General features: G+C 45.8%; 1 protein-coding gene across 6 annotated transcripts in view; it reads left to right on the forward strand.

The window, feature by feature from the left end:
- Positions 1 to 17825, forward strand: part of AGB1 (GTP binding protein beta 1) — a 69414-nt gene that overhangs the window by 30412 nt on the left and 21177 nt on the right. For all 6 annotated transcript variants that reach the window (XM_087390527.1, XM_087390528.1, XM_087390526.1 and 3 more), the window contains 2 exons: positions 6035 to 6453; positions 6739 to 7096. In XM_087390527.1, the coding sequence (XP_087246653.1) occupies positions 6035 to 6453; positions 6739 to 7096 (777 nt within the window). The remainder of the gene's footprint in view (positions 1 to 6034; positions 6454 to 6738; positions 7097 to 17825) is intronic.

Raw genomic sequence — 17825 nt, forward strand, 5'->3', positions numbered from 1 at the left:
AGTCTGCTTGCTGGCCGACCTGGTTGGCTGGTCCAACCAGCCCTATATAAGGGCCCGGCCCTAGCTAGGCCCTTTTGGGCTGCTGCTAGGCTCCCCTTTGCTGCTGCTGTCCTGCCATCAACAGGCCCTTGTGCAGGCTCCAAACCTGCCCCGCACGTGTGCGCCTTTGATGGTGAAGTACCTTGCCCTGTGCCGCCGTCATACGGTCACTCCTTGCCTCTGGCTGGAGCTAATCGCCACTGATCTGCTCCTGGACCTGCTTCTGCCAGTCGCCTTATCCATGGTGCTGATCCATACTCCCAGATGGCTCTAGGTACTTCTCTAGATGTGCTGCCCACATGACATCCATGATGCTGTCCATGTGGCAGCCCCTTTCTCTCTTTTCTTGTGAGGTACTGCTCATGTGGCAGCCCCCTCTCCATTTTATTTCCTCTAGGCATGCTGCCCACATGGCATCCAAACAGATGCCCATGTGGTAACTCTTGCCCTAGGTCTCCCTTCCCCATGCTCTCCTCATATGGGGGCTTACAGATGGGGAGGTGACCATTCCAACAGAAGCATCTTCAGCCTCTTTAGCCCTTGCTCTCCCTTTCTCCTCTCCCAGATTTCTTTCTTTCACCATCCCTAACTTTGGAGAGTCTAGAAAATTGGATGGGACAAATTACCCGATCTGGAAGGTGAAGATCCGGAGTCCGCCGTTTTTCAATTGTAGCCAAAGGAAGTTAATAAGCAAGATATATTTGAAGCATTTCCCTTGTGCACCAAATACTGTGTGAAGATGATCCCAAGCTTCATGTGAAGTTTCAAAGCCATCAATGTGGTGAATGTATGAGTCACTTAATCCCAAAGCAATGTTAGCAAGAGCCTTCTTGTCTTTGATCAACCAATTAGCTTCTTCTTTTGTAGGCGTCTTTTCCTTTCCATTCACAACATTCCATATTCCCTTTTTCATAAGCACAAACTTAGCTTTTGTTTGCCAAGTATGGAAACTAGTTCCATCAAACTTCTCTACTTGCTCGGGCTTAGTCATGTTTACAATTCAAGTACTCATCAATCATGGTCAAAGAGAATCACATAGTCATCATTCTAAATGCAAAGTATAAGGACACTCATGAGCTCCATGACTGAGTTCTACTACTCAAGTACAAGCAAAACAATGAAAATTTGCAGTAAATAATAGAAGCCCCAAACTTATGGTGATTGCTCAACACCCTTTGACCAAAATATGAAGAATTCTGCCAGCAGAGACCAAGGTAGATTGGAGGCCACAATTTGCATAGCTCGTAGCTCTATTCAAGGGGATTTTTATGCAGAAATAAAGGCCTTATACGAGAGAAGGTCCTCAATCAAGGAAGTGTGCAATGTTGTGCCAGGTCGCCATAGCCAAGCTTAGCAAGTTTGACTGGTTTTTTGTCTGTTTCTCCTCCAATACTTGACCAAATGGGCTCAACGTTCACCAGCAGCTTTCTTGTAGCGTCGCCCAACTTGTGCTCAGAGGAATTTGGAAATGAGTGAACACAGAGGCGGAATTACGCGATACATTGGCGGATTTTTTTTTTGTTGGCACAAGCGATGGAGGCACAATTTCGCGACAAGCTTCGAGCTGAAGGTGCGCCCTACAGAGATTGTTCTATAGCACAAAGGGCTTGGAGAATGGTGAAACGACGAGGGAGAACAAGCTCTCACAAATATGGGGAAGAAATGGTGAAGATGGTAGAAGCTTGAAAAAGTCTAAGAATTCCTACTAGGGAGCATCTAATGCTAGGCTAAGCTAGATCTAGAACCTAAAGCTTTGATACCAAATGTAGAAACACGTGGGATAGAATAGATGCATCTTGGAAGAGGAGTGAGAGCACAAGATGTAACAAAAAATGTTATTCACTATTGAATGTGAGAGAGGTGACTCTCTCTTATAGAAATGGGGAGAAGGTGGCCTAGATCAAAGGCACCTTCCCTACATCAGTGGCAATCAGCCCCTACATTAGTGGGACTGGCCTAAATCAAAGGAACCTCCCATGTGGGGACCTTTGGCTTACATCATCTCTTAGGTCACACACTAGACACATCATAGCACTTGATGTGCCTCTACAACCACACACACACACACACACACACACACACACACACATGTGACTCCCCTAGATGCACACATGCACCATAAAGCAAGCCCTTGGTCACACTTATCCCAACAAGTAGTGGCTCGGAAATTGACAACGGGAGTGGAGGCGAAGCCAGAGGATATGGTTGAGTCTCGACAAACAAGGGAAGATACTCATACCAGTAGATGGAGAGGAGTTCAAAGCTTGGGAAGACAGAGATGTCCATGCCTTGGCATTGATCATAGGGACTACGGCAGACTTTGTGCTTCCTCACATCCAGATGGCGGACACGTTAGTAGAGACATAGACCATTCTGAAGGATCTGTACGAGACAGATAACACATCCTGGATCTTGCTTCTACAGCATCAGCTCTACAACCTGGATATGGATGAGGGAGATTTGGTACGTGACTACTTGACGAATGTCAAGGTGGTAAGGGATCAACAACCATCGATTGGTCAGAAGGTGGTCTCGTGCCAGTTGGCCTTGATGGTACTGAGGAGCCTACGTCGGAGTTTCAAAAGCTTTGTTACGACTCTGACAGTAGGACAGAGGACCAAACCTCTGACTCTTGAGGAGTTGGGTCCGTAACTGCTATAGGAAGAAGCTAGGGAGAAGCTCTACAACAACGACAAAGATGGCATTGCTGGCGAAGAAGTACGTTGGCAAAGGGAAGGGCAAACCTAACGGTGGCAAGTCCAAGAAGGATGACTCTGATGACGAGGACACCTCCAAGAAGAAGCATAAGAAGTGCTTCTACTGTGACACGCCAGGCCATTTTTTGAAGAACTGTTCTTGGTGACATCTCCGTGTGTTACTAAGGTCAGATATGTCGACGAGACCACAATGATGATGTCTGACATTGAGATGTGGGTCGACGAGGAGTCATTGTGAAGGTGAAGGACAACATGGAGGGCTTGGTATCTTCCAGGTGCATGGTTGTTGATACTGACACGAGGGTGGATTCCATGGAGTGCCCTAGGGTTTCATGTTTAGATGGTTGTTGTACTTCAGAAGGGGGCCGTACAAGATTACACAGGTTTTTGGTATGTGCCGCGATGAGGTGCATGGTTTGCTTTCAGAGCAAGCACACAAGTAGTACGACGATCTGGTATGTACTTGATGTTCTTAATTTGAGCTTTTATAGCATGCTGTGGAGAGAATCTGCTCTTCATATGTCTCAGGTAATGCGAGATTGGAAGGAATGGGCCTTCTTCGAAGGTAGAAGGGAAGTGTGGGTGCTTCTTCATATCTTGGACACAGATTGCTGGAAGGTGATGGACAAGGTGTACTGAAGGACGGGTTGAAACAGACCCTCGGAGCATGGTGCCTGGAAGACTCCAGGTTGTTCACTCATTATGAGGGGGACAACTAGAAGATTGTGGCGGCTGGATTGCTTGAGTTCAATGGTAGGAACGTGACTAAAGGTGGTGGTGCCAGGAGGCGCTACCAGAGATTGACTTGTGTACCAGGATGGTGTGCGCAAGCGGAACCAAACCAGGTGGAGCAGGAGCCACTGAATGAAAAACCAGGAAAAGATTTCGACATCGAAATGTTCCATAGGACTACAACTAGGGAGTTATTGGAGCATCGTCATCAACGTGTTGGCATTGGGCCCAGACGTGTCGGTGAGAGGGGGTGTTGGAAAGGTCACCTCCACATCTGTAAGCCCCCATATGAGGAGAGCATGGGGGGGGGGGGTGAACCTAGAGTTTGAGGGAGTGCCACATGGGCAGCATCCTGGCTGCCTTGTGGGTACTAATCAGACAACAAAGAGAGAGAGGGGGCTGCCACATGGACAGCACCTCACAGAAAGGGGCTGCCACATGGACAGCATCATGGCTGTCATGTGAGCAGCACACAGGCAGAAAAAATGTTGCCACATGGGCAGCACACAGGCTGCCATGTGGGCAGCAAGCCAGGGTTCATACCTGGAGGAACACAAGCGACCTGAAGAGCCTGGAATGATACCTTTGGGCTGCTTGTGTCTGCAGCAGATGTACATGCTAACAGCACAATTGTACGGGATAGTACGGAGGGCTGGGAGCAAGGTACGGAGTAGAAACAGATGGCCAGATAGCTGGAACAAAGGCGCAATGCAGGCACATCAGAAGCGCAGGTGTACGCGCAGGTTATGGAGCTGGTACATGGCGAAAAACAGGACTAGAACCAGACCAAACAGAGGCAAAGAGGACCTGGCCAATGGCGCAGTGCCACGTGGCAGGTCGGCCCTGATGGGCCTAGTTTTGTGTACCAGGGGGGGAACTGCTGGGTCGGCCAGTGGACTCCACCTGGGTCGGGATTTTGACCAGCAAAGTCGGCGAGCAGGGGGGGTTCAGTCGGTGGTAATTGGAGGGCCTTGTGCCCTATAAAAGGAGGTCCTTGAGGCCTCACTTCTCATCCAGCACTCCAGCAAATCCAGGAGCAGAAGGAGCAGCACAAGCCCCACCTTTGGGCCTACATTCAGGAGGCAAAGCAAGGACAAAGAGTCGCTGCAGACTGAGCTCAAGAGGGCTGGTACCTTGGCTGTCTCCTAGGGCAGCAAGGAGCTGAGGTCAAAGGACGGAGAGTCTACATACACTCAAGGTGGAGCACGCGGGCTCGAGTCTAGAGATATCCGGCAGATAGTAGAAGTACTTGTGGTAAGATCAAAGGACCACACTTTGGTGGGACTTTGGATTATCTCTTTTGTGTTGTGTCCATAGCTTTGGACGGAAATATATTATTTTGGTGGTTTCTATATCTGACTGGATAATTGTCTATTGATGAGTTTGCACATCTATGTGATGCACATTAAGTAAAGAAGTTTGTGATTCCACACCCCACACATATTGTGTGAGCTCCTGGGCTATTCTATCAGTATTCCGCTGTGCGTACCCTCTGCGTACCCTCTGTTGGTCGATTTCTAACATAGTTGGGCCCACAGAGAGCTCAAATTATCCTTGGGTGAATATGGGACAGGAATGTCTCTAGACACATGGAGTATATTCCTTTCCGCAGTTTGTGTTTCAGTTCCCAAATTAGACTTGTACAGGGGTACTAGATACCTCTACATTCCCACTTAGGGTCCCCCCGCCCCCCCTCCCCGCCCCACACCCAAAAAAACCCTACTGCATCAGGCATAACATAAAAGAACATGTACATGTGTCCAAAACTGATTCCACAGGTGGGATTCAGTATGTAAGTTTAGAAAGTGTTAATTGTATGGATGTAGCTGGTTAAAGTCTGTGTCAAAACCCTGTAGACTCCTGATCATATTATTTGTCAACGAAGGTGGGCTGAGTGGAATCAGTTCAAAGATTGGCAACCAAGCTTGGTACATATATCCTGTGTCAACTAGGTTATAAGACCCTCGAGAAATCACTGCTGTAGAGGGTGACGTAGTGGCAATTTTAGCGGCTCTGAATGGCGAGCGAGTCATCTGGACAGGGTGATTCTGGCTAGGAGTTATTGTAGCAAGTTGCAGGAGGTCATGGCACTGCCCAGCATTGCTTTCTGCTCGTGTCCTTGGTCTCCTCATCCACAATTTCTTATGACTATCTTTTTGTTCTAGTTTTCAGAACATTCTTTTAATATGCTCACTGGTGCATAGAAGTTCTGATTAATTGTCCACAAGTTTGGTGATCATGGTGATAGAGTTTACATGCTGTACACGAATGAACATCAATTGGATATGCTTTCTTTCCAAGGATAAATAGTTAATATTTCTGTTAGGCCTTCTTCCTGCATTTACTTTCCAATCAACATTGCATGGAATGCTTAAAAAGGACAGCCTTCAATTTTTTGGGATACTATCTGATCGAATGGCAATGGTACTGGATGTTTAAATGGCTGTTTGACAGCCTTCAGTATTTTGCGATACTATCTGATCGAATGGCAATGGTACTGGATTTTTAAATGGCTGTTTTTGGTATTTTTGTTTCTCTTTTTTCAGATATATTCTCTAGATTGGTCAGGGGAAAGGGATCGAATTGTAAGTGCTTCACAAGATGGCTATCTTATTGTGTGGAATGCTCAGACAAGTCAAAAGACACATGCGATTAAATTACTTTGTTCTTGGGTGATGACATGCGCATTCTCTCCTAGTGGCCAGGCTATAGCTTGTGGAGGGCTAGACAGTGTCTGCTCGGTCTATGTGTTGAACTCTCAGCAGGAACAGGATCTTCCAGCTCCAAAAACATTAATGGGGCACAAAGGTTTCATTACTTGCTGCAAGTTTTCTCCAGATTCAGATTCACAGATTATTACAAGCTCTGGAGATCACACTTGTGCTCTGTGGGAGTGGGAAACTTGTCAAAGAAAGTCTGTGTTTGGTGGGGATGCGCCATCTGGTCACACTGCAGATGTAATGAGGTGATTTTCCAAGAAAAAGTGCTCTGTCCACTGTCCTGCAGCAACCCTAGTCCTTCTTCTTGTCTGACTTAGTAGGCTAAATGTAAGCTGAGTTGCCAATGATGTGTTCCATTCTTGGGCTATTATCTGTATCTGTGATGATGTCCTTTTAGGTAGTTGTTAGTATTTTGGAGACAGAGCTGAGATGTTATATGGGTGTTTATATATTCTTGACCACAGCAGCTAGTGGCTTGCATCTTAAGTAGTAAAGGAAGCTAAAAAGTGCTAATTCTGCTGTGCTTGCAGCCTGTCTATAAGCACTGCAAATTCACGTTTGTTTGTCTCGGGTTCATGTGACCGCACGGCGCGCTTATGGGACACAAGGATCCCCAGCAGAGCAGCACAAATTTATCAAGGTCATGAGAGTGATGTGAACACTGTGCACTTCTTTCCAGATGGCCTAAGGTTTGGAACTGGGTCTGATGATGGCACCTGCAGAATTTATGATACGCGTACGGGGCATCAGCTACAAGTATACAGGGAACCCGATCTGGGTAGTCAAAGGGCAGCTGTGACTTCTGTTGCATTCTCACACTCAGGCCGTCTTCTGTTTGCGGCATATTCAAATGCAGATTGCTATATATGGGACACTATTACAGCTGAGGTAGGAATTCTTTTGTTCATATATCTGCTGCTAGCCATTGCATCTTATGTTTGGTTTTGGAAAACCACTTCAATTGGTTCTTGGATTTGCCTTTTGCTACCAATCTGTATGATTCAGTGTATATTAATGATAAGTAAATAGATAATAGTATGCATTTTATCTTACAGTAGGGCATGCATTAGCTTTCTAAAGTTGTCAGAACTCCTGTCATAAAGATGGATTACATCCAATTGTTGCAAGGGAAGGGTTATATTCTTATATAAAAGGCATTGATGGATGGTTTGACTTTGTACGATTTGAATTCATACGATTGGATATATTCTAGTCTTACAAAGGTATATCGATTGATGGTTTGACTTTGGTATAGGACAAGACTTCTCATGATGGGGCATGACAAGGAGCTGTCATGAGGGATCTTGTCATTCAAAATGGTACAAATCTGTCAATATTTGTACTTTAGGTTTCACCTTTTTGGTAATGGGCATATTCTCCTCTTTGGGTTGCACTTCTTCATGTGCACACCCCGCTACTGTGGTATGCTTCATGTTGTATTTGAAGATGATGCTAAAGCGCAATCATGATAGCCATGTAGTTCCATCTTATTGTTTCAGTTTCTTGCTTGAATTAGACCATAAAATATTTTTAGTAGCTGTTGCATAAGATAGTGATTAAGTTTTTCCCTCTGCAAGGGTGTTTGCCCTAGGAATGGGACTTGAGAACAATGGACAGTGAGCAAGTGCTATGGTTGTTAAGTCGGGATGGAAACTTAGGGTAGTCTTGAGTGGGCCTTGAGGGCAAGTGTGAAGACTCCTAGGTTCAAGCAGCATGAGTACCTGCTTATGCCCCATATGTAGGTTTATGTGCATTGCCGATTGGGCTTTGAGGGTATAGGATGGCAGCCTCTTGTGACACTAGAGCCTTCCCCTTTTTGGGAGGAGAGTGATCTGAGCCATTGCTCATCTTGGCTAGGGGTTGAATCATAGGTGCTACTGGATAGGTGCAAAGCTATAGGTGAATATCTGTGTACTGGAAGCCATGAAGGGGCAGACATGGTAGAATCGATATGTTGTTGATGCTAGAGACTCTGATTGAGTCTGTTCCTGCTTGGATGCTACGTTTGACTATTGAACACAGAATGTTACTAAATTGGGTGCACCACAGCCTTTGTTGAGCGAAGGATTTGTCCGCTTTGGAGAACAGGAAACACAGTGAGTTGGTACCTAGAAGCCGTCTTTAAAGTATCCAGCTGATGGAAAGTGACAGTGGATAGAAAAGTGTAGATTTCCATATATGTCCAAAGTGATAACGCACCTATCAAACTTCTTTTGGCTGAATTTGTTTGTGGACCTCCTTTTAGAAGCTGTAAGCTCAACTTAGGTCTTTATACCAAGCTTACAATTTTTACTCTTCTAGCGTCAAAATGGAATTGCAAGTTCTTTATCTGCTCAATTCTGTAATTCAACAAGTAGATAGCCAAATATACAGTATCGCAAGCAAGTTCTGCCCAAGCACATGACCCTATTGGTTGTTTGCTATGAACAAGGAAAGTCAGGGGGGTTAGCACTAGGGGCCATCTTAGTAAGAGAGGGCGAAAAAGGAGGATGAGGGGGAGAACTATATACCCCTCAGTCCTGCTCATTTATAGTAACATATTATTTGACACTTTGTCCCTCCTAATCTACTTGAGCTCCTTGCTTTCTCTTTCTAACTCAATGGCTCTCTCTCAATTTCTCTCCATTCCTTTGTCCCTACTTCACTTGTCATGTCATACTTGATGAATGAACGAAAGCCTTCATTATGTCTTCATTTGAGTATCATTTCCTCACACTCTAACCTTCTCTCTCTCTCTCTCTCTCTCTCTCTCTCTCTCTCTCTCTCTCTCCACCATGTTTCTAACATGGTATCAGAGCAGGTTCACCCTGCCATAGCTGCCACGCCATCCTAGACCTAACCCTTATCCGAAACACTAATTCTGCTCTAACCTATCTTTCTGCAGCCGCCTCAGCTCTGCTCATTTTTGCCTCAGCCCAGCTTCATTTCGCCTCTGTCCTGCAGCCCATTTGCTCTCCTTTGTGCCCACTCAGCTTCTCCATAGCCTGCCTCTTCATAGCCGCCTCCAACCGGACTGTTCAAGAGCTGTTTTCTGCCTCTGTTTGGGTCTCTACAGCATAGTCGGCCACTCCCATGCAGTTCCTGTTAGAATTATAGATATAATTCAGCAGTGACCAATGTAATATAATAAGCTAGTTAGGGGCACTTTTCCCTCACTAAGAGGTTTTTCCCCCTAACTACAGTTAGTTCACTAACTATGGTTAGTGACTACTAAGGACAAAACCTTATCCTTCACTTTGTGTTGTGCTCTTTACACTTTATTCTATTGCAACTACGTCTTCAGCTTCCAAGCTTCCTGCACTTTCAATCTCTCTTGCTCTCACTCACTCCCTCATCCTTCATTTGGTATCAGAGCAAGGTTAAAGAGCTCCGTGCTCCCTGCTCTATTCTGCTCCAACCTCCCCGTCCAGCTTCAGCCCGTACAATCGTACGGTATTCTACCGTACAGGTGCGCCGTACATACCTGCTCCCCGTACATCGTGAAGTGCCGTACAAGCTCCGTACGTGTCGCCATCTGCCACCGTACATCGCCGTACAAGCTCCGTACGTGTCGCCATCTGCCACCGTACCAGCGCTCTGCTCCCGTACCTGCGCGCCGTACAATATCCGTACCTGCTTTTCGTACAGCTCCCGTATCTGCTCGACGTACCTGCGCAGGAAGCCGTACAAGGTTACCGTACAGCTCCGCACTTCAAAGCCGTACATCGTCGCCAGACTGTACGGTTAACCGTACAGTCCCGTACAGCTCTTGCTTCCCGTATTGTACGGTCTGTTCCACACTTACCGTACAGTTCGTACAGTCTGTACGTGCAGATCTACACCAGTTGCTGTCAGCCTCGGGTGTTCTTTGACAGGCTCATCCTGCAGAAAACTACAGTTTGGTGCAGTTGTTTTGGAGTACATTTGGGGCATTTTGCATATTGCAGACATTGCAATCATTGTGCAAGTTTGGAACTACATCTGGAGCAAAATTGCAGATCTAGTCTGAAATTTGGGGCTTTTGTTTAAAAATTGCAGATTTGGGGCTTTTAGTAATTTTGCCCCTTTCTGGCTGCAATTTCTAGCCACAAATTGGGGCTTTTGTGTTGGGAGAGCATTTTTTGGAGTATTCAGTACATACTGCCTTTCTTGGAGTGTTTGGAACACTTTTGGCAGATTTTGGAGAGTGTTTGATGCTTGGACAGATTTCTGACAGCTCAAGTACAGAAATCTAAGTTGCATATACAGCCCGTGCTTGGCTGTGTTTTTGGGAGTTGTGCATTTTATTCCCAGTAAGGGAATTCAGCTTTGTATCTGCTTCAATCTCTTTCTCAGATATGGCCCATCAAAATCAGAATGAGTTCCAGTTCGGTGGTCTTTCACAGGAAGACAAGTTGGATGGTACCAACTACTCCCTCTGGAGTTTCATGGTACGTAATATTCTGATTTCTCGCAATTTATGGGATTATGTCAATGGGGATGAAATCCGACCAGCAGATATTGCACCTGCTACCCCTCCTCAGCAAGGAGGTGGAAGAGGTCGTGCACAGGGTGCAGCTGCAGGACAAGTTGTTGGTGCAGCTACAGTCAATACTCCAGAGCAAAAGAGATGGGATTCACGGGATGCCTTAGCCTTGTCATGCATCTCTCTTTCAGTGAAAAGATCAATCATTCCGCATATCCGGTCGTGTAAGACCTCCAGGGCAGCGTGGGATATTTTGGAAAGCATGTATGCAGCACGGAATGATGCCAGGGTATCTTTCTTAAAAAGAGAGTTGAGCAATACACATATGGAGGAGGGTGACTCCATGTCAGTCCACCTCACAAAGCTACAGGATCTCAGAGAGCAGTTGTTAAACATAGATGAAATTATTCCTGATTCAGAGATGATTACAACCACTCTGAATTCTCTTCCTGAGTCTTATCTCAGCTTTCACACTTCGCTGAATTTATCATTGAGGGGGGGTGCAAATCCTCTCTCTTTTCATGAGTTGATAGGACTTCTGCTTCAGGAAGAGCAGACCAGGAAAAATTTGGCTTCACGTGCAGGTGAACAAGCCATGCTCTCAAAATTTAAATAAAAAACAAAGGGACAGGCAAAGACAACAGCAAATCAGCCTTCCAGTGGGTCAGGACAGCCTTCACAAAAGGCTAAAAGTGATGCAAGTAAGCCCAAAAAGAAGGGTTTTTGTCACTACTGCAAAAAGCCAGGTCATCACATAGCAGAATGCAGGAAAAGGATTGCAAAAGAAAAGAAAAACAGCTCAGGAATGGCTGTTTCAGATTCAGCCCCTTGTGCATCTGACAGTGGGGATGCTGCAGCCAACTTTGTTGGTCAAGATTATGCCTTTTTATCTTGCATTTCTGATTCTAGGTTGGCTGTTCCAGATGCTCGGGATAGTACAGCCTCTTGCCGTGATGATACATATGCATTTTTGACTTGCAGCTTTGACTCTTCTACAGATGCATCTGCTTTCAGTGTTAATGAAACACTGAACACATGGTATTTTGACAGCAGTGCATCCAAGCACATCACTTCTAGGAAGTGTCTTTTTACTTCCTTGCATCCACCTCCTGTTGGTAAGAAAGTCACTTGTGCCAACAACTCCTCATATTCAGTACGTGGCACAGGAGAAGTTGAGCTCACTGCAACTGATGGCTCAATTTTCAGACTTTCTGATGTCTTATATGTGCCTGGCATAACCGAAAATCTCCTTTCAGTGTCCACTCTTAACAGAGGGGGATTTCAGGTCATCTTTGAGGATGACAAATGTGCTGTCCGAGACAGGGAAGCTAACTATGCCTTAATGTTATCTGGTACTCTGCTGTGTGGGCTTTTTCAGCTTGATATTTTTGAGAAAAGAGCAGCCCATGCTTTGGCAATTTCTACCCCTACAGCTGCCATGCAAAATGCAGAATTATGGCATGCCAGATATGGCCACATGCATTACAATAGCTTAATGACACTTCAGAAATTTTCAATGGTTGATGCCTTACCACCTCTTGAGATACCTCCTCCACATGCCTGTGAAGGGTGCATTTTAGGTAAAATGCATAGATTTCCCTTCAAGAAGGATGGTTCAGTTAAAGCTGTTCGCAAATTGCAGCTTATACACAGTGATGTCTGTGGTCCCATGAGGACTCCGTCATTGGGTGGTCATCTCTACTTTGTCACATTTATTGATGACTACTCCAATTTTACTTGGGTTTATGGGCTGAAAAAGAAATCTGAAGTGTTCACAGTGTTTAAACACTTTTCAGCCATGGTTGAAAATGAAACCGGACTCAAGATACAGACATTACGCACGGATAGAGCTGGGGAATACCTATCTGCAGAATTTGATGCTTTCCTCAAGCAAAAGGGTATTGTGCATCAGCTCACAGTCAGGCTGACCCCTCAGCAAAATGGCAAAGCTGAGAGGAAAAATAGAACCCTCATGGAGATGGACAGATGTATGCTGAAAAGCAAACACATGCCTCATAAATTCTGGTTAGAGGGTTTGATGTGTGCCAATTACATTTTGAACAGGGCTCCCACTAAGGCTTTAAAAACAAAAACTCCTTTTGAGGTCTGGAATGACAGGAAGCCTTCAGTGGATCACTTCCGAGTCTTTGGATGCCTTGCCTATGCACATGTGCCAGTTGAATTTAGGCACAAATTGTCAGATAAAGCCATCAAATGCATATTTGTTGGATACAGTGCAAAAAGCAAGGGGTATCGTCTCTACAATCCTGCTACGCGCAAAATCATTGTAAGTAGAGATGTGATATTTTCTGAAAATTCAGCTCACACTCAGGCTGATTTTCAAATGCCTTCATCTTCAGAAGATGTCTTTCAAGGGTTGCTACCCATTGCTTTGGGTTCCCCTGCTGATTTTTCTGATCCAAATCAGAATTTACAGCAACCTTCAAATGCTTCAGTTCCGCCACAGGATGTCTTGCCTCCTCCACAGGTAGTGGAACAAGTGGTGCAGCAAGAAATTGCAGACATACATGCAGCAAAAACAGTCCCAAACTGGCTGTTACAGACTCTCAGGGAGAGTAAACTTGATGCTCCGTTACCTGGCAGGACTCGCAGTGCAGCAAGGCACATGGAAGGTGCTAATTCAGTGGAATCAGCATATGCAGGTACTCTCCTTGATGAGGAGGAGCCTGCCACATTTGAAGAAGCAAAAGGTAATGTGCATTGGATGAATGCCATGCACGATGAGTTGCAGTCCATTGCAAAAAATCAGACTTGGGATGTTGTGGACTTGCCACAGGGTAAACATGCTATTGGCACACGATGGGTATTTAAAGTCAAACGGAAGCCAGATGGCTCCATTGACAGATATAAAGCCAGGCTGGTTGCTAAGGGCTATGCTCAGAAAAAGGGCATAGATTATGAGGAGACATTTGCTCCTACATCCCAGATGACCACCATCCGATCAGTAATTGCAATGGCTGCCCATTTTGAGTGGAATGTTCATCAGTTGGACATAAAAACAGCCTTCTTAAATGGGGACTTGCTGGAGGAGGTGTATGTCAAACCACCTCCGGGCTTTGAAATTACAGCAAATGCACTTCAAGTCTGCAAACTCAATAAAGCTTTATACGGGCTGAAACAGGCCCCTCGTGCATGGTATGCTAAGATACATGCCTTTCTGACCAGCAAGGGGCTGCACAATAGTCCTACTGAGAGCACCCTCTACATCAAGATGGATGGGGGGGAAATATTAGTCATCCTTCTTTATGTCGATGACTTACTGCTCACAGGGTCCAATGAAGAAAAAATTGCAGATTTCAAAGCTGATTTGCAGACCAACTTTGACATGTCAGATTTGGGGCTGCTTCACTTTTATTTGGGGATCCAATTCTCTCATGAGAGACGTGGCACTGTTATGTCTCAGTCCAAGTATGTTCAGAAACTCTTGGACAGATTTAACATGCAAGAGTGTAAGCCCATATCTACTCCTATGGAACCGGGGCTGAAACTCACAATGCATGCTGCAGGAGAATCAGTTGATGCCACACTTTACAGTCAAGCTGTTGGATGCCTCATATATCTCTGCAACACTAGACCTGATATTCAGTTTGCAGTATCTCAGGTGAGCAGGTACATGCACAGCCTAAAAACTATGCATTGGCAGGCAGTTAAGCGCATCTTCCGTTATTTGCAGGGCACCAAGTCTTTTGGCTTACTATTTCGCAGGGGGGGTGACTTGCAGATGCATGCCTACAGTGATTCAGATTGGGCTGGTGATTATGACACTAGGCAGTCCACTAGTGGCAATTGTTTCTTTTTGGGTAAGTCTTGCATTTCATGGCTGAGCAAGAAACAATCTACAGTGGCTACCTCATCATGTGAAGCTGAGTACAGGGCAGCTTTCACAGCAACAGTTGAATGTGTCTGGCTGAGACGTTTATTTGCTGATCTTCATCTGTCTTTGGAGGGTCCTTCTCCAATTCTCATTGATAGTCAGAGTGCCATTGCAGTGGCAAAGAATCCAGTGTTTCATGCTCGCACGAAGCACATTGAGGTTCACTATCACTACGTCAGAGAGAAGTTGCATGCAGGAGAGATCAGTATGATCTTTGTGTCCACACATGACAACGTTGCAGATATTTTCACCAAAGCGCCACCACGTGAGAAGTTTGAGGCATTTCGCAGTGCCCTGAACTTATATCCGTTTGGTGATTGATCAGCCTTGTACATGACATTGGCACTGCAGGGGGGTGTTAGAATTATAGATATAATTCAGCAGTGACCAATGTAATATAATAAGCTAGTTAGGGGCACTTTTCCCTCACTAAGAGGTTTTTCCCCCTAACTACAGTTAGTTCACTAACTATGGTTAGTGACTACTAAGGTTTTGTCACTAGGACAAAACCTTATCCTTCTCACTTTGTGTTGTGCTCTTTACACTTTATTCTATTGCAACTACGTCTTCAGCTTCCAAGCTTCCTGCACTTTCAATCTCTCTTGCTCTCACTCACTCCCTCATCCTTCAGTTCCAGCACCATAACCTCCATCTTCGAGTCGTTCCAGCCCTTGCAAGTGCTGCGTGGAGGCCAGCCTCTGCATTTCAGAGCATTCTCCACGAGCTGTGTGCATTTTGGAGCATACTAGGCTTGCACGTGTGAGCCATTTCAGAGCATCTTCATTCCCGTTTTTAGGGTTTTCACCGCTGCAGCAGAACTGTCCATTCACGCACAGTGTTTGCAGATTCTCTAGTCATTTGGAGGCCTCTTCGACCTATTTTTGGAGCAGCTGCTTGCATTTGTGAGCTGTCTTGGGGTTACTATTGCAGAGCCGCCCCCTTCACACTCATTTTCGGGGCTGCTCCTTGCCTCTCATTCATCTTGGAGCTGCTCTAGCAGCTGCTTTGCATTTTGGAGCACTCCTTTGGCTCTCTTTTGCCTCCTTGCATCTCGGGCTTGCTGTCGCCTTCATCAAGGTCTTTGCCATCATGACTTCATTGTCTTCCAGTCTTTGCTCATGGAGAAGCTCAAAGGGGAAGGTTTTCCCACATGGCAAACCAAGATGCAGCTGCTTCTTATGCGTGAAGGTGTTTGGGATGTTGAGGATGACAAGGTTAAATTACTTGATCAACAACACCAAAGGATTTCGAAGCAGTATGATGCTAAGGCCATTGCCCTCATTGGTCTTTGCTTGCTTATCCATCATGTGGACTTCAAGTCAATAGTTAAGGAGATTTGGGATGGCCTCGAGACATTGTTTGGTAATAAAATCACCAACTCTAAAGTCTTTCTGAAGCTCAAGTTTTATGATTTGAAAATGGAAGAGAGTGCTGAGTTGAGTGATCAAGCTTGAAAGTGCGCCAAATGACGAAGATAAGATGGCTGTCCTTATGAAGAGAGCAGAGGTTCACGGCCTCTCTCTTGAGAATGAGGACCCATACGACGAGGATTGGGCTTTCTAGCCCTTTATGCTATGTGTGTTTATGTTGAGTCATTAAAGGTTCTCAGCCTTGAGTTGTCCCTCTAAACTGAATGTATTTGGAGTCAATAAGGGTACTCTGCCCTGGGTTGTCCCCCAAAAATGATTGTATGGTTTTTTACTTTGGTATGATGGTATTGACCACCCAGTTCAGAGTAAGGGGGGTGACAAGTGATGGTTTGCCCTTGCCGGTCGCAAGCTGACTGAGAAGTCGCTATCACACGGGAGGTGTCGGATAGTTGGACTTGCTCTTTGTAGTATTGTGGTGGAGGGGGGATCGGTCTACTCTTGCGTGTTGGGTCTCACACTCTTTGCTCTGAAGGGGGCTGTTGGAGATATCATAGCCAAAGAGTGTGGTGATGTGATGTGTTGGTGTGTAGTACTAGGAGTTTTAGTACTAGTTCATGTGTGTGAGTGCCACGTGTCACTATGGAACTTATCCTATGCACTTGGTGCTAGTGTGTGAGTGAGTAGCCTATATAAGGCTTGTACTTCACGTGTCATGTCATACTTGATGAATGAATGAAAGCCTTCATTGTGTCTTCATTTGAGTATCATTTCCTCACACCCCAACCTTCTCTCTCTCTCTCTCTCTCTCTCTCTCTCTCTCTCTCTCTCTCTCCACCTCTTCACCATGTTTCTAACATTTCTTGGGCTGAGTTCAAAGAAAAATTCACAAAGCATTTCTTGAAAGAGCCTGATGAGTCTGAAAATTTCTTCAAACTCAAAGGCTTGTGATGCAACGAAAAGGTTTGGAGGCAAGCATACTTGGCGTAATAATGCAAGTATCTAGGCTCAAGGATTGAGTAGGATTGCTGAAGCACCTCTTTCTTGGGAGCACAAACGCTTCTCCTACTTCTCTCCTTGCACTCCTCAAGTTGCGTGCTCCTTAGTGAGCTTTAGTGACCATTTGTAGTGCAAGCTCCATGGACAGCACCCTCCTACATACATGTGATCTCCTTATGGCTGTACGTATGCACCAAGATCTGCTCTAGAAGGTGAGGGCTGCTTCCAGTCTGGACTCCTAAAGGCCTTTTATAGAGGGCTCCAGGCCCCCTAGACTGACCGACCCAGTCTGTAGATCCAGCCAACCAGCTACAGATTGTGGCCAACCCAGTCTGTAGATCCAGCCAACCAGCATAGACTGGGCCGAGCAAGTCTGTTGCTGACCCAAATAGACCAGGCCTATATAAGGCCGCCTCCAATCTGCATCCTGTCATTCCAGGGATTGTCCTGTTCCTTTGCCTGTGCGCACGCTCCTGCTCCAGCCCTGCTGCAGCCTTTCGAGCCCTCCAAATCAGCTGGCCAGCTTGTAGCCTTTCTGGCCCTGCAGTAGCCCACCATTCTGACCTTTCTCCGGGACCTGCACTGTCCTTTACGGCAGCCACCATGACTGCACCTTGCAATGGGTCTTCTGCCAGTTTGGATGCTCCAGGAGGACCTTCAACTTCCTCTGTACAGCGCGTACCTGCTGCTGTATCTTCCATACAGATATGCCCTCTCCATTGCCAGCCCCAAGTCTTGGACTGTGTGGCAGCCCATGTGGCGCCTACAGTGCTACCTGCATACTTGCTTGTGGATGATTCCCTCCACCTAGATCCGGCCATGTGACATCCAAACTTGATGTACACATAATAGACTCTCAAACCCCCTAATCCTACATTGGTATCATGTCTTTGTGTTCTCCTCATATGGCGG

Source organism: Dipteris shenzhenensis, chromosome 19, assembly GCF_047967505.1.
Source record: "Dipteris shenzhenensis isolate YYH24624 ecotype China chromosome 19, Dip_SZ_1.0, whole genome shotgun sequence".
In the NCBI taxonomy this organism is placed as follows: Eukaryota; Viridiplantae; Streptophyta; class Polypodiopsida; order Gleicheniales; family Dipteridaceae; genus Dipteris; species Dipteris shenzhenensis.